At 43.2% G+C, this 24,961-nt stretch overlaps 1 protein-coding gene across 4 annotated transcripts in view; it reads left to right on the forward strand.

Annotated features, from left to right (window-relative positions):
* The window catches only part of Slc4a4 (solute carrier family 4 member 4), a 420,169-nt gene that overhangs the window by 148,298 nt on the left and 246,910 nt on the right, over window positions 1-24,961 (forward strand). For all 4 annotated transcript variants that reach the window (XM_057771897.1, XM_057771894.1, XM_057771895.1 and 1 more), the window contains one exon: window positions 8,071-8,250. In XM_057771897.1, the coding sequence (XP_057627880.1) occupies window positions 8,071-8,250 (180 nt within the window). The remainder of the gene's footprint in view (window positions 1-8,070; window positions 8,251-24,961) is intronic.

Raw genomic sequence — 24,961 nt, forward strand, 5'->3', positions numbered from 1 at the left:
TGAAAATGATGTCTAGGTCTCTGTGTAGATTCTTGTCTTTTTATTTGCATAAGGACAGGAAAGAGTTTGTAGACCAGCATTAATATCACGTTGGAAAATCAGCCGTTCCCACTTGAGGCACTTGAGGAACTGCAGTTTTTGTAGGGTGAGCTGAACTCAACTTTTGCTGGCTTATTAGGGCAAAGCTTTAAAAGGGAATTCTTGCCTTTTTAGCATAGATATTTAAAAGCAATTTATGCCTACTGTAAAGGAAAGAGCTGCATGTAAGAATAAGAATATTTGCTAATTCACTTCTGCCTCTACTATCAACTGTTAGTAATGGAGGTTGTTATGGAAATGATGTGAGTGTGTGTCCTCACCTGTATTTAAGACTAGTTCCAGCTATTTGCTAACGTGGACACTGGGAGGCAAAAAGCACGTTTTTTTTTTTTTTGAGCTAAGGGATTGACATCTGTTGGAGAAACTTAAGCTTGCTTCCTTTTTATGTTTCTTGTAGCTGCTCTTGTGCACAGATTGTCACCACCACCATCACTACCAATACTGTCATCATCATTAGATACTGATAATTCTGCTCTCAATGAGCACAGCAATGCCAAGTTGAGATTTCTTATCAAATAGGGGATCTCAGATGATCTTGAGATTCCTGGGAATCCCATGCAGTCCAAAGTTCAGGGCAGGAAAGATATCCCCCCCCTCTCTCTGTGTATGTGTGTGTGTGTGTGTGTGAATACATGTGTAGTGCTGCCTTCTTCTTTGTCTGAGACAGGGTCTCTACTGTTCCTGTCATTTAGGCCAGCTAGCCTGCCTGTGAGCATCTGGGGGAATTCTCCTGTCTCTGTCTCTTATCTTCCTGCAGGAGTCCTGGGACCATAAATGCTCTCCTTACACATCTGGCTTCTACCTGGGTTTTTAAACCTTGGTTCTCAAGTTTGCACAATAAATGCTTTTATCTATTGAGAGACCTACTATCTATCCCCAGTCCCACTCTCTCTTGAAAAACAAAAACAATTCATTTTCCATATATTTTCCTGTATGCTCAATTCTCACTGTAATTGGTAGTATTGATATTAAAATAAATTACTCACCAATATTCAATTATCTATAAATAATTTATGTATGTAATATATAATTATCTGTTAATAATTTGAATTACTTTTTCATGTGAAACATTTTCCCTATCCAAATTATAAAAATAGGAATCAACCTTGTCTTAAGTCGTATGTGTTTGAAGCCTGGACTCTCACTCAAACACAAAGGTCTGGCTTACCCCCTAGTAACAGCAAAATTATATCATGACTCCTGAAAAGGATAAACTCTTCATGAGATAGTATTTATGCCCCGATAAATTAGAAATGTTACTTTGATTACATCTTGTTAGAGATAACTATGGATATTCTATCCATAACTATGGATTCATGTAGGCTAAACCAACAATTTATTTGTACTAATTTATGAAATATTTTGGATTGTACAGTTTGGTCATCTCATTATATAAAGCACCAAACACTCACCTCCATGGTACCTGGACATGATATCATGATTCTAAACTCTCTAAAGAAAATTCTGCCAACCATGGCTTTCTGTTTGTTTGTCGGCCTTGCAGGGTCTTCGTTTGTAATTGAGCACTCATTTAGGATCCTTGTTTCCTCTCCTATGATTTTATTTAAATATTAAAAAATAGTAAATCTCCATTTTGCTTCCTTACATTCCTCTTGGCCATAGTATCAATTTGTTCTAGGCATCTTGACATAAACCAGGTTATATAAGAGAAGGACTTATATTTTGGGAATGTTGCTGATCAGATCTGAAAGGTGAGTATAGTGTTTGGGTTGTGGAGTCTTTGCTTCAAGTTGGAGAGAACAGAAATTTGGTTAATTGTAGAAAGATCAGCACTGGAGACTAGGAACCACAGCTGGAGCATATCTCCATGTTTAATTAGGGATGCGTGTGGGAGGCTGGAGGAATGACTACAGGTCGGGAAAGGTACATTTCTGGGGAGGATTTTATCTGTCCTATGGCGATCCTTAGCTGGCGCACAGTACTGAAATCGCAAGTTAAAATCCAGATATACTGCCTTCCTCCAAAACAGCGTAGGGTGGAGGGAAAACAACAGTTGAGAGATGGGAAGAGGGAGGACATTGTGTCAAATGTAGCTGTACTTGCCACAATGTATCAAATGCACACTCTGAAGTGCTGTACTTGCCACAGTGTATCAGATGCACACTTTGTATCACTGTTCTCACCACAATGTATCAGATGCATCCTCTGAAGCGGGTACTCGCCACAAGATGACCTGATTGGGTTTTTGTCTTTCTTACCATCAATGGAAGGAAGGAAACCTAATTAGTTATGTGATTTATAGGATACATGTGTGTTTTACTTTTGTATGCATGTATGTGTTGTGTGCAGTGTGTGCGTGTATGTGTGTGATGTATGTGGTGTTGGCGTGTGTGGTGTGTGCGCGTATGTGGTACGTTGTGTGTGTGTGTGTAGTGTGTATATGGTGCATGTGCATATGTGGTGTGTGTGTGTGCGGTGTTTGTATGTGGTGTCTGTATGTGGTATGTGCGCTTATGTGGTACATTGTGTGTGTGTGGTGTTTGTATGTGGTCTATGTACGTATGTGGTATGTGTGTGTGGTGTGTGTATGTGGTGTGTGTGTATGTGGTGTGTGTGGTGTATATAAGTGGTGTGTGTGACTGGTGTTATGTGTGTGGTTTGTTTATGTGGTGTGTGTATGTGGTGTGTGACTGTGGTGTTGTGTGTATGTGGTGTGTGTGTATGTTGTGCATGTGTATATGTGGTATGTGTGTATTTGGTGTGTATGTATGTGGTGTGTATGTGGTACATGTGTATGTGATGTGTATGTATGTGGTACGTGTGCATTATGTGGTGTGTGTGTGTGGTGTGTGTATGTGGTGTGTGTGTGTGTGTGTATGTGTGAGTGAGTGAATGTGCACACTGAGGCCAGAGGGGGATGTTCGCTGTCTACCTTTATTTCTTTCTACCTCATCCCCTTGAGACAGGGCCTCTCCCTGAACCTGGAGCTTGCCAGTTTTTGGCGAGCCTGACTGACTAGCAGTCACCCCCATCCTGTTTCCATTGACCCTGCCACTCCTTAGTGGGCGGTTATAGGCACATGGAGCCATGCCTTACCCAGCAAGCATTGTCTCAACACTATGAAGGTATATTTTAAACAAAATCTCATCAAAACTGACATTCAGGTCATGCTGACATTGACGCCTAAGGAACTTTCTCTTGTGGGATTTTCTGAAGAGGGCATTTGCTTCTTGGTTTCAGCATCCCCGACTCCTCAGACGTTGGTTTCTTCACCCGTATGTGAGGTTAGTAGCAGGATCATATGGAGAGCCGGAGAAACGTGCGGCAGCGATGAACAGGCTTAGAAGGTTTTGGCGAATGCTTGCTGCATCTGTGCACACTGCACCGTGTTTCCCAGGCAGGAGAGAAAATCGTCCCATCCTGCATGCGGAGATATAGGTTGCTAGCTGTCATCCATAGACGTTTTAATTTGGCTGGTGAATTTTTAATTTCTGGCTTGAGAGATTGTTTGATTCTTCCAACTTCTGAATCATCCTAGGGAAGTAGTATCTGCGAAAGCCACATTAACTTGAATGGCTACAGAGTTGCTAAGTGTAAGGGTTGACTTTCTGCCCTGGAAACGTTGTAGCAATGATCAGAAGTGTACAGTTAGCCCAGCAGCTTCGCAGAAATTGAGAGATGGGGGAGTGGCTGCTTCACAGAGCTTCCTGGTTGTAATGAGGGCAGAACAGGTAAAGACGGGAAGAAGCAAGACTCTTTCGTAGTGATGATGTTGACATTCAGAGGTAGCCAGCAGAGCTGTGTTTTCTTTCCAGAAGTCCTGGCTGTACTGTGGATTGTGAAGTATTCCTGAGACACTTGGAATGTGTTGGGGACTCCCACCATCTGTCAGAGAGAGGCATGTACAGTATTTATTTGAACACACGATGCCGAGGTCCCTGCCAGATTGAAGACACGATGCCCTGTGACGATACACCTAAATGAACACTGTCACAGTATTTTCATTTTATTGGTCTGACTAGAATAATAAATGTATGCTTGATTTTAATATATTAGACATTTATACCTTCTTTCTGAATTAAGACTTTAAATTAAAAATGAAAAAATGGAAAGTTTTATTCTTTATTTCCCCATTATTCTTTGAAGCAGTTTTTATGGAATTGGTGGCAGAGAAGTTTTTTAAGCCTAGCATTGCACTGTTTTGTAGACTCTTGGGTGGGAAGGCTTCTCTGACAAGTTCCTCCTTTTCTTTTTACCTGTAGAACAATAGCTACACCCGCTCCCCGTGTAGCTTCCTCACGAGCTTCCATCAGTCGTCATGACATAGCTCTGAGACAGATAAAGCTACTTCATTGAACATAAACACTGTTATCCACCTGCAATGTTCCCTCCAACAATAGAGTCTTTCCAGCAGTACTGTAGATTCTGTTCATCTTGCCCACAGGAGTTTTGTGGGGGCAATGTGAACATTTCTGTCTCAGCTTATGTTGCTTTTGGGGCTTTGGTTGCTTGACATTATAGTGTATTAAATATTTGGTCTTCTCTGTGTAAAAGCATGCCCATCTTACCAGGTCCTCCAACACATTCCTATCTTGCTTGCCTCCTTTTGTGGGCAACAAAGTTGAAGTAGGGAAGAGACTATAAATAATGAGGTAACAAGCGCTGTCTCTAAGCTCCCAATGATCTACCTTACCCAGACTCACATTTCTTTATGAAAATATAAGGTCAAAGGGGGAGATTTAGGTTTCAGTAAGATGTGGGAGGAAGAAGAGGATGAGGATACCGATGCTGTGGTCAGCTCAGGGACTTCATTCTTTGGGCATTTCTTGGGAGGCAACATCTTCCTGACTGGGAATATCCTATCTTACCGTGTTGGAAGGATCCTCACAACGTTCATAGCCATGTGGGTTCTGCAGGACCTTGGCTCCTAGATGATATTTCCAAGAGTATGCAGAATGTGTAAGAGTGGGTGTACGAGCTGGTAGCGGGAACCGAGTGTGGCTGCAAATGGCCCCAAGAGTGCTCCATGGATTGGTAGGACGGTTCTAAAATTGGATGATGGTGATGTTTGTGCAGCGCTACAGAAAATCATCGAGTGAAATTTTACAAATTACATCTTAATAAACCAATAAAAATGCCTGATGTTTGTGATGCCGCTAAAGGAACCCCCATTTCCTCTTGGCCAGACTCTAGGTGCTGCAGACTCTGAAGGGCAGCGTCATATCTGAAAGCTTCCTTACCTATGACCAGAGCAGGGAAGGTTTGCATGGAGGAGACCGAGGGATGTAGGCAAGCTGCCACAGGGTTAGTACTGCAGTCACTAAACGAGAAGAAAGGTACCATGTCTACAGTTGTGACAACTCTAACTAGGTTCTGAAACTCAGGCACATCTCTCTGCAGAGCTTGAAGGCTGTCTGTCTGAATCACTGTAACTTATTCATTAGTTTGAAAACTCTAGTGGCATTCATTTGTATTTTAATAAATAAAGCTTGACCTGGAGGTCAGAAAAGCAAAACAGCCACACTGGCCAGCCTTACAGACCAGGCAGCAATGACACACACCTTTAACCCCAGTAGCCACACTAGCTTGCCATAGAAACCCTGCGGTAGTGTTGTATGCCCTTAATCCCAGGACTAGAGAGGGTTATAAAATGGGAGGAGACAGCTCTTAGGCTCATTCTCATTCTGAGGTTTCCTGGAGGCAGGATCGCCATTTTCGGGCTGAGGTCGAGGTAAGAGCCAGTGGCTGCTGTGCTTTTCTGGTCTTCAGCTTGAACACCAATATCCTGTCTCTGAGTTTTTATTAATCGTGCTTCAGAAAACAGTATTTTATAGTCAGAAATCTTACCTTTAAATCCTGTCAGCCCATATAGTTGTCTAAATGACTCGATCAAATGTACTATGCAGCTTGAGTTCACATAGTAAATCTTATTGCATCACACTGGTAACATACATTAATTACCATTTTTCTTGTGACTATCATTTAATAATGTGCAAAAAACATTTACATTTACATTTTAGAATTTGAACCACTTTGTGTGTGTGTGTGTGTGTGTGTGCGTATGCCTGTATGTGTGTGTGTGTGCCCGCGCCTGTGTGTGTGTGTGTGTGTGATATGAGGCATTTCCGTAAGTCTCTGCTGACTTGTATTGCTGAGACTCGAGATAAACCTGCAAGGACTCCCTTAGTAAGGGGAGCACAGGAAACAATTGACACTGTTTCTTGGTTCACATTGTTTCTGAGACATTTCCTGTTTCCTAGTATAATATGGCTTTCCCATGAGAACAATTTATTTGCGAATGGTTAGATATGATAGATTTCTCATTGGCACGCGTTCTGTGGGGAGACTGTTCGCTGTGCTTTGTAGTAGCAAGCTGTGGTCTTTGTGTGTCGATGGCGGGGGTTCGGGGCTCTGCTTTGGGTGAGGATGCTCCAACTTCTTTTCCAGGCATCGGGAGTTTTCTGTGACATACTACTCCCGAGAGTTCTTTCTTCCATAGTTGGAGTCTTTTTCTTGAAGCAGCGTATGATTCATTTAAGCTGTCAATTTAAGGGAAATCTCATGAATTATGGTGTTTTTAGGGTTGCCTGGTGAGTTCCAGGGAAAGTGGTTCAGAGCAATTGATACTCAGGAGGCTGTGTTACATGGTGGTATGTGATATTATCTCTAGGAACTGTAAAGTACCATCAAAGAATAATTCTAGAAATGGGAAATGAAACACTTAGATGAGATAACCTAATCTAATTTGCAATAAAAGGGTGTTCAGATTACATCCGAAATGGTAATTCCCACATTCGGCTGTTACCCTGTATATAAAGTGAAAGGAAAAGTTTTCAATTAAAAAAAGAGAGATGTGGGACTTTGAGTTCCTTTTCCATCTCTCTGATTTTGTAAAATGATACTGCTTGTCAGTCTGAAGTGCCTTCCCTTCGGAGGCCTGCAAGCCGTTAGGGCTGTTTTTCTCATGCCCTTCTCTTCAAGGCAGTTTTTTTTTTTTTTTTTTTTTTTTTTTCTGGGATCAATCTTATTTATATCATCCCAACAACCAGTTTTTAGAAACTTCTGGAAACGGAAAAAGAAAAATGAGAATGGCACGGTGGCTGACATTCGTTTCAGCGTTTCCTAGTGTGAACATTCGAGTGCTTCTAAAATTTCCTCTCTAAGTGTGTCTTATTCTTCTCGGTGTGTCCCGGTTCTCAGTCTCTGTTCTGCTGATTGGATAAAAAAAAAGTTACAGTGTAAAACCTTATTTCCAGCAGAATGACTTTTTGAACTTTTGATCTTTATTTTTGCAGCTCAGAAAGAATGAAGTTTCTTTCCCTTCATTCTAGTCACTAACCACAGGTCATGAAAAACTAGAGCAGGGCAGACCTCTAGGGGTTGCCCAGTGTAAGCCCCTCATGGTATAAAAAGAAGAGGCTGAGGTTCCAAGAGTTAAAGGGCTGGTAATTTATTTAACTTACCTTGGTGTTTGCCTAGAGTATGTGCAGCCCTGGATTCTAGCAGAGAATAATCTGGGCATGATGCTGCATACCTGGAATCCCAGAACTTGGGAGGTGGAGGCAGTAGGTCCAGAAGTTCAAAGTCATCCTCTGTTCCTTATCAAGTTAAGGCCAGCCAAGGCTGAATGAGACCCTGTCTCAGTAAACAAAAACAAACAAACAAAAATGAACACAAGGAGTGCATTGAAGGTGACGTATGGACCGGATCACAGATGTGTGAGCACAATGATGAACTCTTGATTTCTAGTTTGGTATTCATTGACTTTTCTTAACCTATGGCTGAAGCCTGTGGGGACAGAACCAAGTGCCAGCCAATGGGTGGAATTATACCGTAGCCAAGTAAAATTTGAAAAGGAATTCTATGTTTCAAGAATTTAGTTGTTTGAGTGAGCCAAATACTGAATGATAATGCCAGACTCATAGGCTTATCTGGCCTGTGGTTGTTGTGTGATTTATGTGTGGAGATATCGTGACTTGAAATGACTGTTGGCTTGTCTACTTTCCTTAGGCCACCACACCATCTACATTGGGGTTCATGTGCCCAAGAGCTACCGGAGAAGGAGACGTCACAAGAGAAAGGCAGGGCACAAGGAAAAGAAGGAAAAGGAAAGAGTCTCTGAGAACTACTCAGACAAATCCGACGTGGAAAATGCCGATGAGTCCAGCAGCAGCATCCTCAAGCCGCTCAGTGAGTATCCAGTATTCTGTCCGCACTCATCGTCGGGAAGAAGCCTTCCAGACTCCTGTGGCCAATGTAGAGGGGGTCAGGAATCCGGGGTGGTCTGTCTCGTGGGTAACGCCTGTAGACATGCTCCTGGTCCTGACAAGCTGATCTCAGAGCTCTTGTGGAAGGTTCTGAGTTGATGGTGGAAAGATGGGAGCAAAGTGTAGGCACAGATGGTACTTGTACATCCCAAGACGTGAGGCAGGGCGGAGTTTCACAGATGATACAGTGTTTAACCGCGGGGCAGGGCGGAGTTTCACAGATGATACAGTGTTTAACCGTAGCAATCAACAGTTAGAGGCTCTTGAGGTTGGTTCTGCTTGGAAATCAGTTCTGCCAAGACAGTAGGTTAAGATGAGGGCATGTGTGTGTGTATGTTCACCGTGCAAATGTCACAGTCACAGGTGACATCCATCCAGATTGTGGGCCAGGTCAGTGATTTAAAAAGGCATGTCAGAGGGGCATTACACAGCACAGAGAGGAATGCTGACTGACACAGCTCTCGAAAGGTTGGCCATCGTGGATTTCTTACATTGTATAAAGCACTAAGACAGAATGGCAGGAGATCAAAGGACACCCTTGGACTCAGGGGACAAGTAGACCACGGGTTTTGGCCTACGTTTATGCTGCTCTGTGTTTGTTGAGTGTGGCGACTCTTTGATATATGGGGAGCCTTATGTCTGGAATGGGAGTGGATCCGGATGGCGTGAACACATGCGGAAGATTCCTGAAGAAGACGAACTTAGCGACAGCTTTTCTGCTGGCAGAGCTCTTCATCTCTCGCAGAAGCCCAGACCCTGCCATAAAATGCATTATGGGTGGCACAGATAAAGATCAAGTTCAGTCACTGCAGGCGATGACAGGCCAAATTAGAATGAACAGCTCAGGGGTGTTGAAAAGTGAATTCACAGCATTAAATTAAAGAGGGTGTGAAGCGTAGTGATGTGGATCTCTCATAGGCTCAGCACTGGAACGAAGCAGGTGGCTTAGGAAGCCAGAAGAGGAGCGACCCAGATGGGGCCCTGACTTAATCTGAAGTGTTGGAGACTTTGGAAATGGCCTTCTAGTCTGAAAAGGGAGTAGGGCGGGTGTGAGCTGTAGGCGGGGTTAGAGGACAGGAGACTGAAGCAGCGCTCGTCATGGGAATGCCAGGGGAACTCATTCTAAAAGCATTCTCCTTGATATATCTCCAAAAATAATATCCTTGAAATGCATATAAAGAGGGTTACGACTAGCAGCTTGAAGAAAAAAGATAATATTCCACTCCAAATAGGTTACTCTGGTTTCTCTCTGTTTACTGTCTGTTTTGGCATGGCACAAGCCAGTATCAAAGAGGGCCTCTGCTGTGTACGTGTGAGAGATTCCCTCTCTTCCCCTTCTCTCTTCTCCATTTTTTCTTTCTCTTCACCTCCTTTGGTCCTCTTCCTTCCCCTCTCCCTCCCCTCCCCTTCTCTTTTCTCCCTCTTTTGAGGGCATCTCTTACTCTTTAGTAAATAGCAAGAGTGTGTCACCCCTGTCTATATTAGAAAGGAAGAGATACCCTCACTGAAACAAAAGTGCCCAGGAATTTAGAGGTGATAATGATGTGCCAACGCTTTTGGAAAGGCTGTGCCAACAGTGCTAGTAACACCCAGGTAATTAGGAATGGGCAGCTCAGAAAGAGGCTCAGTCGAATGTGTGTTAGTCATGGAATGCTGTTGCTGTCTGTGGCGTTTGGGGAGCGGTTTGAACGTAGCATGAACCCTCCTGGGCACACTGTCGGGAAATGTGTAAGCATGCTATGGACCAACTGTTTGATGAGTGTTGGTTTTCAGCTTGCTGTTTAGCCAAGATGACTTTGAACTTCTGATCCTTCTGTCTCTATATCCTGAGCTGGGATTATAGGCCTGCCCTGGTTCATATGATGCTGTAGGCTGATCTGAGGACTCCATGCATGTCAGATGAGCACCAAATGAATGCTAGCCTGGTTGGAGGATTTTTTAAGCCTCTTTTCCTCATTTTAGCCATTAGATTTTTTAGCTTTAGTCATCTGATTTGGCGCAGAGGTCCTCTCGGTCCTCTTAGAAATTGTCGTCAGTTTCTCTGCTTCAGCATGAGAGCATCCAAATGCAGAAAGACTGGCACCAATGTGCCAACATTTTTATGAGAAAATGCATGGAAAACCTGCCTCTTGTTCTGTTGTTGTCTCTCATGGGCAGCCATGTTTTGTATTTAGGCCTTCTGAGTTCCTTGTATCTCTACAACCTGTCATGTCCTGAAGACGAGGTGCTAAGCATGCTGCCTGGGAATCACGCAGTAATTGTGTCTTGAGGGGACAAAAAAAAAAAAAAAAAAAAAAAACCCTCAAGCAATTCACAGATAAATAGTAGCGTGATGAGAGGCATCTCCAAGTCCTTCTCTGCTTTCACTTCCATGGGCAGTCCTGCAGCGCTTTCTGTTGGGCATACATCTAAACTCTGTCTGACTTGGTCCGGTTTTCAGCTTGGCTGCTCTGCGTTGGTCCAGGCTGCTGTCACGTCTTGCTTTGCTTTTGAAGTCTTTCTCCACTCGAGGCAGCATTGGTCATGGTGGTCATGAGCTGTTGACCTCAGAGCAGCCTCCGTGCTGTGCATCCTGGCACCCAGCCTCCTTCCTGTCCTGCATTGTGCCATCATTGTAATCATGCTGGTGTTATGGACCCTTGCTTCTGCGCTGTTTCCTACTCCCGAGCCTTTGCACATGCAATCCCAGTTTCCTGGGATGGCCGTACCATTCTTATCTCCATTGGCTCTTCCCTTTCTTCATCTTCCATTCTTAAGATGCTGCCTCTTCAGTCAGGCCGTTCTGGCTCCTCTAATGCTGCTTCCTCAGTGTTAGGGTTCCTCTGCCCAACTCTGTTTCCTTCATGATACAACTGCCAAGTTTTTTCAGCATACAGTTTTGTATGGAGTGAATGCTAGATTGTAAGTTCCATGACTGCAGGCAAGGGTGCAGTGTGTCTTGTTCATTTACTATGACTCCCTAGAGCTGTGCCGGATCCAAAGAATATTTAATACATGCTCACTGAAGAATAAATGACTGGATTACTAATGCGGGAGAACACAAGCATTGCTTTTAGAGTTCTAAGTCTCTCCCACATTCTAAGTGAAAATCAAGGTGATTTTCTTGCATCCTATCCTAACACATCATCTCTCTGTCTAAACTCCCTCCGCCACCATACAAAATCTCACTCACCCTGACTTTCGATTGTTCTACTTCGGAAAACACCTCATTATTTCAGCTATTTCCAGAACAGTGTTTTGTTCTGGGAAGATGACTCCCAAGTGTGTAGTCGTGCCTTTTGGTTGTAGGTGATGGGAAGAAACTGATGCACAGGTACATGTATTCATCATCTGTACGTCCAGATGCTCATCCATCATCTGTACTTCCAGTTGCTCATCACTGGACACAGAGGTCAGGCCACTCTGCTTAGAAGCCACTGTCAAGGAGCCCAGAACAGAATATTCAGCATCAGTTTGAAAGGGAATCAGCCAAAGATTTCCCAGCATTTAGACACATTGGGAAGATGACATGATTAGCAGGTTCATTTAGCTTAGAATAGAGATACGTTTTCTCTTTTCCATCACTTCTGGCATCAAGATCGGGTTTCTAAAAAGTTGGTATGTGTTTGATCCTTACACGTTTGGAGCTGTAAGGATGAAGCTAGCTAGCTTCAGATCCCTCCTAAGCTCAGCATCTCTCTGTCTTTACATGGATCCTGTTCTCAGTGTGGTGTCAGGTCTGGTATCCCCACTAGGGATACAGGGGGAAAAAACCCGTGTGTGTGTGATTGTGCCACACTGAGCAACAGGGAGAGCAAGGCTGGGGAGAAAAGTGAGGTGGAAGAACAGGCAGGAGGAGAGACAAGGGAATGAGGAGGTGGCGTGGAGTGGGTGGTGGAGAGAAAAGTTAGATTGTGCTCTTTCTTAAAAATAATCCTTTTACCTCCTCCACCATGCACTTTTTCCCCCCTAAGTTAGCAGCTGCCATCCTCTGAGGCGTGCCCAAAATGCAAGGAAAAGATGGTCCCGGCTGCTAGGATCTGGAAGCAGAGCTCATCTCCCCAGTACGAATGGCCTTGGCCTCTGCGCTTCATGTTTTGCTAGTGTCCTGGAAGATCTTTAGGGGCACTGCTGGCCCCTTTGGGACTGTGGACTCTGTTAAGCAGTGTCAAATGTTAGGAGACACAGATACAAGCAGAGCATGCTGCTCAGTGTGTCCACAGGCTGTGTGGTGTGTTTCTGGACCAGCTGGAGAGAGCGCAGAGGGTACCGACTGCCTCCCGCCTGCAGGTCTGCCCATGATGGCTGCACAGTGCTGGGTCAGTGTGTGCGGAAGGGCAGTCTTGTATTCTCATATTCTTGCCTAACTTTTTGGATGGGTCCCTGAATGGATGGGTTTTTGCTACTGGACATTGTTCTGTGAGCCAGGGACAATGGATGTCAGTCTGTGATCCAGCCAGATCCAGGAAACTGAAACAGAGAAATGGGCAGTGGCTTTTGTTTGGGGCATCCGGGTAAATGAACAGAGTAGCTTTTTACTGGAGCCAAGGATGTTTGTTTTTTTGCCGTGTGACTTCCCCTTTTCAGCACTCCCCTTGCCTCACACTCTCTTGGATACATTTTTTTGGGGGCGGAGGTGGAGGAGGGTAATGGTTTTAGGCATGATTATTGACTTTGATATCATAAAGTACAATTTCTTTAATTATCTGTACGCCAGTAGCATGCGAGTAGGTCTAGAGGAGGGAGCGAGTCTGTTGTGTGTGAGGGGACGTAGCCCCACTGTGCCTGCGGAGCAAAGACACAGAACGATCAGGCTGCCCCTTTCATCCTCCTTCCCATCTTATCTTTAGGTCTGCGCACAGAAGCCTTGTGTATAGACAAACGACTGAAAACTTTATCTTTTCCAGAGGAGGCCTTGTGATAGAGCTTTCTGGAAGGACTGCTGTCTAGAGCACTTATGGCCGTGTATTCCACACAGATGACTTGAGCTGGAAACCCGCCTCATACCTAAAATCAGAGTCGTTTTGCCTTGCGCTCCCCTTTCCTCATTTGCCAGGATCACATGAGCTCTGCATCTGGCTGACAACATTCTTTAGAAAAGTGTGTGTGTGCACATGTGCGCCTGCACGCACACATTACTGCTCACACTCTTCCACTTGTGGCGTAATAGGGTAGGGATGTTAGAAGACAACCTCCAAGAGCCATTTCTTTCCTTCTACTTTGTGGGTTCGGAGGATTGATCTCAGGTCGTCAGGCTTGGCGGCAAGCAGCTTTCTCAGCAGAGCCATCTGTGGACCTGAGCCTATCAAAAATTGCTTGGAGCCATTCTGCCTACCTTCTGCAATCTTATTTCCCCTCATATGCATGCAGACCGTCACAGAAGCGTAGGGCTGGACTTGCTGGAGATCAGTTCTCGATAGTTAGCTGTTTCTGTTTTTCCTTTAAGCCCTTTCAGCCTTTCCAATCGTCAGTGTTCCTGCACTTTTACCGTGGACGGGGCACCTGGCTCTCCGTAGACCCTTTGAACTCGCCAGTGGGTGTCAGTCTAGATGTTGGCTGGCAGGTGGAAAGACCGGAGCTGCGGATTTCCAGGAGTGGAACAGGCAACTACTGAGCTGTTTGTGTGTGTGGAAAACTGCACTCTCCTCAAATGTAGTCAATAGTTGGGCTGTTCTGTACTCTGCAGACAAATTCGTTTGCTCCCTTCCATAAAAAGAATGGCCCCCTCTTCCTGTTTCTCAGTGAAATGAAAACGTCTAGGGATTTGAGGCAGCGGGAAAAGGAAAAAGGTTTGACATATGCTGCCGAGTTCATTTGTGCAACCATAAAATCCTCCTGTGGTGCAAAGATCTTTTATTCTGGTGGTAGTAGTGGATGTAAGATGGCCAAATCACAGTACTCTGTCCTTTTGAATATTTTAGGCAGCCCAGAGTTTCTGAAATGTGCTTCTCTCAGTCACCTGGATGGGTCCTCCAAATGGCAGTTCTTCATTTCCTCTTGTCATTGGCTCTTCAATTCCAGCTCACTGTGCCACGAGATGAGATGTAATGAGGAGTGTGTGTCCATGCTGTGGGAGAGTTGATGCTGTTGCTATTTATAGTGACTCATGAGTTCAGGAGGCCTCAGAGGGTTCTGGTACACTCTGGGTGCTGGGCATTTGGAGGTCTAAAAGGAGTTTCTAACTTGGAGTGGAGACAGGGGAAAACCAGAAGGCTGTGGGGAACTGAAGATAGGAGATCTCTTTAGGGAGGTAAACAGAGTCTAAATGGCTGACCCAGGCATCGCCACCTAAGCAGAAGTCAGGATGTGTCCTGTGGCCTGGGGTTAAAGATTGAAAGGCAGGAGGCTGGAGTGCGTGCATGTCACTAGAACTCAGTTGAAGAATGACAGATACTGGCCAGGATCTTCTTGAAATGGCATTCTGTTTAGGAAACTTGTCACAGGGAAGGAAGTCACTTTTGAAGGACACAGGTGCTTAATATCAGGGATTTAAATGCAAGGCTTTATGAGTATGACCTGTAGAAGCAGAAGTAGCGGGGGCGAGAGACCGGGGCATGCTCTATCCAGTCTCTAGAACTCTTTCAGGAACATTCTCACGTGTAGGAGTCTTGCTTTATACTTTTATGGAGATGTTGTGAACACGGAGTCCTCAAGTTCCTGGTCACATCTTTGGCTCTTTCCTGTTCTTTCTCCTCCCTTCCCTTGGTGTGTCATTGTTTCTCCAGTTTCTCTTGTATTTCCTCCTTGCTCTGAATTTCTGGCCAGTCTTTTTTAGTCAAGTGTGTTTTCTGCCACTGGCCTTCTCTTTGAAATAGAAGCCTTCCTTCGAGAAGGTCCTGCCAGGTACCCGAAGGATTCATTCCATTGAGTCTTTCCCCTTAACAATAGAAACTCATTGTCTTCATTCCCCAAAGGGTTCCTAGATATTGAAGATGAAATTGACTGTGGGTCAGAGCTTATACTTTCCTTCTTTTTGGTAGTTTAACTAAAGTTGCAGGCTTACCTTGAATTAGTGAGGCCTCTTTAAGTTAATTTGTACCCATTTGTAAGGTTTTCCAGGTTTTTGAACACATGTGGTAGTACCTACATATATCATACAAGCTGTCACATGGACTCTATCGTGTCCTGGTTAGTGACTTACCCTTTTCAAATCAGTCTCTTCAGCTGTGCTGTTAGAGCCCTAAAGGCACCAGCTGTATCCTGGACATATTCTGAAATAGTGGATCCTTTGAATGAATGGCTAAATCATTTATTAACTAAATACATAGTCTATTCAAGAAAATAAAAATGTGGAGGTAAGGGTGGCATGCAATTTAGTCAATATTAACAGTCATCTTGGTAGATTAAAAAGTTGTTGCCAATTCAATCCTGGTTGAAATGTGATTAAAATGGAAATCACCAGTTAGCCATCTAAATGGATAGGTTCAATAATGGTGAAATGAGAAAAGGCTAGGAAAAATACAGTTATGTTTATATTATAGCTCCATGGCTTTGTTTTGCCATAACTAATTCGCATATAAGTCAAATATTTTCATGATCTCAAAAAGTAGATAAAATGCTACCCTTTATATATTTTTTATTGTGAGAAAAATATGAAAATGTGAAAATCTGCAGGCCAATGTGAGTATCCAAAATATTATGAGATGTCTTTTTTTTTAAAAATTTATTTATTTATTATATATACAATATTCTGTCTGTGTGTATGCCTGCAGGCCAGAAGAGGGCACCAGACCCCTCTACAGATGGTTGTGAGCCACCATGTGGTTGCTGGGAATTGAACTCAGGACCTTTGGGAGAGCAGGCAATGCTCTTAACCTCTGAGCCATCTCTCAAGCCCCCATTATGAGATGTCTTTAAGGGAACAGAGCTTTCTGGGTTGGTTGGGAAGCCTAGCCATGTGGAAGATTGTTTAGTTAGTGTTCATGTTCCATGGTGCACAGTGAGAATTGTCCATGAAAGAGGTCACTTATAGCAAGTGCTGTGTGTTATGATGTGCCTCCAAGGCTGTTCTTACATAGAGAACCCCAAGAATTGCCTCTATTGTCCTAATGGACACATCAATAAAGTACTCCCTAAGGCTTAGGGAGCATTATGGAAGAGAGGGCAGAAAGACTGCACAAGTCAGCAGATCAGGGAGCAGGGAGCTTGCTGTGACATTGTATCTCCTAGTAATGTCAGAAGCTGCACTCTTAGAATCTTACCAGCATGACTGTCCCATGTGAGCTGAAGAAGAATGATACCAGTGGACACACCAGTTAGTTGGGGGAAAAGTTCATGAGGCCTCAACCCTACACAAAGGACTATGAGCAACTGAGTAAAGCTGGGAGCGGGAGAGATGGTCCTCACCAGGGAGGAGCACAGCAATCGGTTGTCTGGTGTCCATCAATCAACACTGAAAACATGCAACTTTATACAGACCGAACAGGTTATGTATGCATACATGAAATAACAGTGAAAAAGAGGCCTTGAATTTGAAGCAGGGTAGGGAGGTGAATGCAGGAGAATTTGGGGGGCGGGGAGAAAGGTTGTAATTATGTTATAATCTCAAAAATTATAAAAGAAGATTCGACTCTGCGTATCTGGCTTGCAGATTAAGGTTTATGTTGGTTTCAGAATGAATTTAAATGATTTTCTTATGTTCTCGAAATTAAGACAATAATCCTGAAACACCTCTGGATTCATGTGTTCTTCATATTTGCCAACGAAGCAGAATTCCTCTTTTTAGTCTTTATGGTTAAGCATGAGTTGTTTGATAACTTTTTCTAATGGTGGTAACAGTGATCCAGCACTTTGGACTCACTCAACCTCAAGAACCTACAGATAGCCGTAAAACTGAAGACAGCTCTCTGTTCTATTAGACTTTACTACTTCCTGTGAAACTGTTAAATAACAAAAACAAACCAAAGAAATGGGCAGACCACTGGGTGACCGGGGCCCATACCTTCCTCCTGAAAACCAGAGTCCCATAGGCTAACCAGACCTGGACATTGTCACTTCAACCCAGTTTCGAATAGCCTTACCTGAAGATTTCTAGAAATAGTTTGTTTTTGCTATGATTATAAAATTATGGGGGTTGGAGAGATGGCTCAGAGGTAAAGAGCATTGCCTGCTCTTTTAAAGGTCCTGAGTTCAATTCCCAGCAACCACATGATGGCTCACAACCATCTGTAATGAGGTCTGGTGCCCTCTTTGGCCTGCAGACATACACACAGACAGCATATTGTATACATAATAAATAAATAAATAAATATTTAAAAAGATAAAATTATTATAGTGAGTCTGTTACTAATTCCTTTATTTTTACACTTTATCATTTCTTTGTGCTGACTTAAAAGTCAGCAGTAAAACCTTTCTGCTGTTATGAACTAGGGCCTGCCTTAATGCTATGCTTTTCTTAGTACTTTAAATTTTTTGAATTAGGACCAGCAGCATACTGTATAATAAAGAACCCGAGCTTTCTAAAATATCCTCTAGATCTTCCCTGGTCTTCAGCATGGACACATAACTCCGTGCTGGTACTTGCCTGGTCTGCATGAGGTTCTGGGTTTGGTCCCTAGCGCTGGTTAAAAAAGAGACTACTGCAATCTTCTAGCAGGTCGTTGAATTTAACCCTACAATTCAATTTGTGCTCTGTATAGGAGGCTTCGATGAGCAGCAAGGTGTTCACGGTTCACACTGCCGCGCTGCTATCCTGAGCGTCCACACCACTTGGCAATCTGCCTGATGACAGTGGAAAGTCAGAGTGAGGCAATGGGACTTTTTTGGGAAGACAGCTGGCACTAGGGGAATTTTTGTAGGCAGTGAACCATTCTTTAATTGAAACCACTGGATGTGGTTAGTAGTTTATTTTAAAAACACCATATGTTAGTTCATTCCTATAGACGGTGACAATCATAGTATAATCAAAAGCTGTTTGTGACATTTCTGTTTAGTGTTCATAAAAGAGTGGCTTGCTTCCTTGAGATCCTGAACCCTGTGCCAAATGCCAGCACATTGGCAATTACGGTTTTCCTTTCAGGCAATTGTGCAACTCTTTTGAGTATGTGGTAGGCTTTTATTTATTTTTGTCACTTTCACTAATTTGACATTTTCTTAAGTGAAAAAAATATTTCCTCAGATTTTTTGTTAGGTAAACAAAACCTTGACTCCTTTTTCCATGGTTCCCCTGAGAGGAGGAAGCTAGCTAATGCAAGCTAGGCTGTGCTTTGTGTCTTCTTCTTGGCCAGGGAGCCGAGCTAGTGCATGAGCTCATTGATACATGATCTATTTGTATGAACTGTAAGCTTGTGGGCTTGTCATCATCCTTCATGGTTCTGGGGCAGTCACCCTGTTAGCCACTATAATAGGGAAAAAAAGAGAGGCGGCCAGATCCCCAAGCCTACTTTTCAGTACAGTACAACACAATTCAATTCAGTTCAGTCTAACCCACTTAGAGCAAATCCTAGAAATATTTACAAAGCACTCCTGTTCGTGTGTAACCCAGGGTCAGGGGCTTGAAGGGTGACAGTGTCTTAAAAACTGACGGCTTATGGGGGACAATGGCACAATCAGATATCTACAACAGTTTGGCAATCATGCCATGATTGGTGGGGGATTTATAGACAGTCTCCTAATCACCCGAGCTGAGTCTCGGGGAGCAGGAATGTGTCCTGAGTTAGAACAGGGATGGAGAGGCGCTGGCTGTTTTGACTAACTCTTCATTCAGGAATGGACCCCCATGGCAGGCGAAGAAACTAAGAGGCTTCTACCATAGTGCCCATCTCTTCTTAAGATGAAATAATGCTGATGTAAGCTGACCATTAAAGTCCATTTTGGAGGACTGTTTCCTAGTTTGCTTCTCAACCACATTTTATCTTCTTCCTTAATTTCAGAACCCCAAATTCATTCATAGTAAAAATGTGCCAAGACAAATTCTTGGTTCCCCAGATTTCTGGATGACTAAGGGATTGCCACATGACTCAGTCCTGACCAGTAAGATGCAAGCTAAGTGAATTGCTTAATTTTTGGGAGATATGTATTGACTCCCGACAGAGATCAACAACCTTCATACTTGGCAGTAGATATCGTGGATGAGCATTTTGGGTGGATTATTTGCTCCATGAGTAGTGAAAACTTGTCACTTCCAGGAAATCTTAACCTTGTCACTGTTGATGGTTGGCCAGGATAGTTTACTGCTTACATTTGATGAGTCAGTTTGTGTATGTCAGCTATGCACAGATATATCTGTCCTCTTTTTCTCCGTATTCAAGGGAGGATTATAAAAAAGGATGAGTCAATCTGTGTATAGAATGACCTGAATTTCATTGACAATAGCTTGCTGATAATAACAATGTTTATTGAATACAAACTATTTTCTAGGTACCAATTCAATAGCTGAAAGTCCACCAGCTTAATTTTACTCATGAAAATCATGAGGGCAACGACCTCCCTCTGGTCTTGAAGGCTCTGAAGTTCACAGAGGTGGGTGAATCAACTTTATGCGGTTTGTGAATGGATTGCTGAGAGGCCGATTAGCGTCTTTGTGACTCAGAGCATAGGCTAGGGGCCCCTGCACTTACAGTGATTGTGAAAGAGGTTGGCTTAGGCTCTTGGACAATTCTGTGATTGAATGAATGAAATTTAGGGGGAGCACTGTGTACATCTAAACACAGTTGGGGTGTTGCCAGTTCTTTACTTGTACCATAGGTAGAGCGATACTGATGCTAACAAGAATGTATGAAGGAGCCTTTCTTTCCCCTCCATAGTATCCTCCAAGTTTAACCCAGAAATATTTTAGACTTAGATACTGAAGTTCTAATGTACATCTTCTTTTGGTAGTAATTGTGTTTGCTCTAGGAAAAAAAAATAAGTGGGATAAATAAAACAGATGTGATGAAATAGCTTAGGTAGGTCTTACTATGGACTGATAATTTCCCTGCCAGTCTGATTGCTTTTTGTCAGTGCCTGTCTGTTCATTTACTCATGGCTTGACCTAGTCACTCATGTTTCCCTGCTCCATGAAAGTCCTCAGCCCTCCAGCTTATTCCCATTGAACAAATTAAGTCAGAAGTTACTGTAAGGACTCTGGGGGGACCCCTCTGTAGACCCACCAACCCCTAGCATCACGCCAGTCTGAGAAGTATGAGGTGTCTTGCTAGGGAATATAGACCAGTGGGTCTCAGTCTTCCCAATGCTACAACCCTTTAGTACAGTTCCTCATGTTGTGGTGACCCCTGATCATAAAATTAATTTGTTGCTGCTTTATAACTGTTATTTTTCTAATGTTATGAATCATAATGTAAATACCTGATATGCGACCCTTGTGAAGGGGTCATTTGACTCTCCCTGTCGAGACCCACAGGTTGAGAACCACTGATCTTGACCATTATCTAGAATATTCATCACAGGCATCCCGAGTGCTGTGTTTTGCTGGGGTTATGATAGTGAGCAAAATTAAAGATGTGCTTTCCTTAGGGAGATGATTGTCTGTGAGACACTCACAGAGGTAGATGGTAGAGTCTATCTGTGGTTGGTGCTCTGCCAGTCTGTTTAAAGGAAAGTGGCTAGGCAAAGATGCTCTGAGAAAGCCAGGGTTGAGCTAAGGAAGAGAAAAGACCCCAGATGAGGCAGTGGGCCGGGAGGAAGATGATGACTCAGAGCAGAGTTATTCAAGATGAGCCATGGCACTGAGCGTGTAGGAGAGCCCAATAGAGAAGAGTTTGATTTTAAAATAATAGCATTCCCTTTGGCCAGTGTTAGAGAAGATTTAGAATTTCCAGTGCATGATAAATGTCCATTGCATAAGGCACACAGTACATTAAAATACTGATTTTAAACTTACTTTGAAAAGAAACTTCCATTAATTAAAAAAAAAAAATCCCCAGAACGACCTCCAACTCACATGGAACCTTCTTTTCTACAAATACTGCTTCCTGAAAATCTGATGTGTCAAATAAAGCATCTCCCAGTAAATGACCAGTGAGTCTAGCAAAAGCTTTTGACATCCACATGAGAAGTAAAAACTTGCCTTCTCGAGTGCACAGTGAGCTTTGTCTATTTTGACAGAATATTCAGTTGGCAGCCAGGAAACATCCTGTGCGGACACCAGTTCTACCAACCAGAAATACAGAACATGGAGGGAAAGAGCATTCCAGATAAAGATGAGTGTCAGAAGCACTGGCTAAGTCACCCACAGACCTTTCCTATCTGTGGCTCATCTGGATCAAGCGACAGGTCAAGAGGACACAAAGCCCTGGTCCCGCTGCAGCTCACTCAGTGACGCCCTTCCAGATTCATGTCCCATGTATCACCCAAGTACAGAAGCGTGTCTGCCATGTGATTTACACCAGGGTTTCTGTTCTTTAGTTTATTCTGTCGTCGTCAGGCCAAGAAGACAAATGGGTGATACATCTTGTCTAACAGAGAAAATGTGGAGTGCCAGTATGTTTTTTTGTGTCATTGCATTTTTGAAGTCTGTCATCAGGAAGTATGTTTTTTTCCTGAAGTCAGAAGAGGCCCCCGGAGGGCACCATTGACCTGACGGAGCGTGTTTGCAAGAGCACTTTCATGTTTACTGTGGTGCCTCTCTACCGCCCTGTCCCCTTTGCTCTGGCTCTGACTTTTCTATCAGAGTTATTTTGGATGGAACTGAAAGTTATTCTGAGACCTTTGTGTAAAGTTCAAAGCCCGTTCAGGGAGTCACTTCAGCTGAATTTGACCATACATTGCAAAACATTTTATTTTACTTTTGTTGTGTAAATAACCCAGAGAGGCTTCCATACGTAAAACCCTAATTGTTCCATAACTCTGCAAAAGTTATCCCTGCTGTAGAAGTGTAATCACAGTCTCCCACAGGCTTGTCACCTTCCCCGGAATCACGCTTTCTCTTTTGGAGGAGTGGGGATTTTGATGAATGAGGTCCTTGAACTTCTGGCCCGAATCTAGCTGAAGCAGTGGTTTTCAACCTGTGGGTTACGACCTCTACAGAATCACATATCAGGTATCCTGCATATCAGACATTTACTTTGTGATTTTATAAAAGTAACCAAGTTACAGTTATAAAGTAGCAACAGAAATAATTTTATGGTTGGGGGTCACCACAGCATAAGGAACTGTATTAAAGGGTCGCAGCCTTAGGAAGGTGGAGGATCTCTGTTCTATACCATATCATGAAGTTGAAATACTGGAGTGATCAGGCTGAAGACAAGGAGCGTGTGATAAGTGCAGGCGAATCCTGGATGATCCCATTATTCCTTTCTCCAGAGCTTGGTGTATTCAAAGTTAGGACATCACAGCTGTGGGTTGTTGGGTTTCACTTGATTGGCCTAAAGTCAACTGAGTCCTAGAAGAGGCTCCTCTGGAGATCAGTTGCCTTGGAAACGGATGAGCATAGCTGTGTAATAACTTCACTGTGGCAAAAATTCCAGCAGTTGGGTGGCAGTTGTGTCTTCATGAAGGGCATGAGCACATTGTACTTAGACTTTCCCATTGCTTATCAGTCTGCCTGTCCCTGTGTTTATTACAGGGGTCACCCCTTTTCCTAGCTGCTTTCAGGCACCTTTTGCTGTTTCCATTTCTTTCGTGAGCCCAGAACCTGAAGAAGTCACTTTATGTGTTGCTTGTTCTGTGTTGCAGTAGGGTTGCTTGTTGGTTCCTGACTGCTCATCCCCGAAATAATCACACAGAAGCTGTATTATTTAAACCACTGCTTGGCCCATTAGCTCTAGCTTCTTATTGGCTCTTACATTTAATTTAGCCCATTTCTATTAATCTGTGTATCACCACGTGACTGTGGCTTACAGGCTAAAGTTCCGTCTTGCTCTGGTGGGGCTACATGGCTTCTCTCTAACTCTGCCCTTCTTTCTCCCAGCATTCAGTTTATTTTTCCCCGCCTACCTAAGTTCTGCCCTGCTATAGGTCCAAAGCAGTTTCTTTATTACAGAGGAGAATCCCACATCAGTCCAAGCCTACCAAGTAGAATGCTAAGAAGCCACACAGACTTCAGTAGGAACTCATAACTTCTGAGTAAGGCTTTTGACCCTGTAAAGACACCTACCTCTGTTGTGGGAAATTTCTACATTCTGTGAAGATATATTGCTGTGATTGGTTTAATAAAGATCCAAACAGCCAATAGCCAGGCAGAATGTATAGGTGGAACTTCTCAGCAGAGAGAGGAAGTAGGAGGAGATAATCGAGGTTCAGGGAGAAGTCAATGAGCCTTAGAGGGATTCTGACATACAGAATGAAATAAAGGTAGACAGCCATGAAGCAAATTGTAGTTTAATATAAATGGCTTAATTTAAGCTATAAGAGCTAGTGGGACAAGCCTAGCTTTTATAATTAGTGAGTCTTCATGTCATTATTTGTGAACTGGTGGCCCAAAGAAATATCTTACTACACACCTCTGTGATTGTGTTTGATTTTCTTAATAAGTTGGAGCAAATCTAAAGACAGCACCATATCCTTCTCTACAAATGAAGAAAGAAATATTTATGGAATCATAGTCTGATTTCAGATTTCTTTATTAACTGTTAATACACTTTTTCTTTTCGACAAGCTCATATATCACAGGCTGATCTGAAACTCTCTGTGCAGTAGATGAAGATGTCCTTATGATGCTCATACTTTTACCTCCAGAGAGCTAGAATTACAGACAGGAACTAAGAGGCCAGGTTTATGTGGTGCTTAGGATCAAATCCACAGCCTTCTTCATTTTAGGCAAGCACTCTGCTGTGTTATATACCCCGAGCTCCTAGATCTTAGTTTGTGTATTGTGTAAATATGATATGATAGACATATAGCATGAGGTTGCTGTGATGTTTAAATGAGCTATGATGCCTTCGAAGGGTACCATCAAGGAATCAGGCTCTGGACATGGTAGTTGTTATACTGCCTTCCTTTGTTTTATTCGTACGTTAGCAAGGAACTCCAGCTCCTACTTCATCACCTTTGAAGACAGCAGCAACTCCTTGTCTTTCTTCTTCATGTTGAAGCAACAGATAGGCTAAGTTATTAGTGAGTCAGGGCAATGGGGTTTTGAACTGAAGATTTAAGAGATTCTGTAGGCACGTTTGATTCCTAGACAAGTCAGCAAATTATTCTAAAAATGGAGAAACACCTACCATCCCTATTATTAAGAGCTGCTTGGTTCTAGCCCAAATTTAACTTTAAAAAGAAATGAAAAAAATCCAACTCTCTCTGGATGACATTAATAGTATGCAAATACTTTGGGATACAGCAGTAAATGTTTTGCACACAGTTGTTAGAGGCACACAGCAATCTTCCTTCTTGTTATCAGGGACATGAAGAGAGCATGGGGACCCAGCTCTCGAGCTCCCTGGGCAGCAATCCATCTGTGCTGTCTTCCAAGTAAATCAGTTTAGACTAAAAACTAAGCAGTGTGGGGACTGGAGAGATGGCTCAGCAGTTGCAAACACTGACTGCTCTTCCAGGGGAACTGGGTTCAATTCCCAGGATCCACATGGCAGCTTAAAACTGTCTGTAATTCCAAGATCCAACACCCTCACAAGACGTACTTACAGACAAAACACCAATGAAATAAAAATAGACAAAAAATAACTAAATAATGTGTTGTGTTAAAAGTGTGAACTAATGAATATTCTTTGAGTTGGAATGATTCCCCAGAGAGCACCCTTGTTTTCATCAGGCTTCTTCCC

The sequence above is a fragment of the Chionomys nivalis genome, chromosome 6 (assembly GCF_950005125.1).
Source record: "Chionomys nivalis chromosome 6, mChiNiv1.1, whole genome shotgun sequence".
Taxonomy (NCBI): Eukaryota; Metazoa; Chordata; class Mammalia; order Rodentia; family Cricetidae; genus Chionomys; species Chionomys nivalis.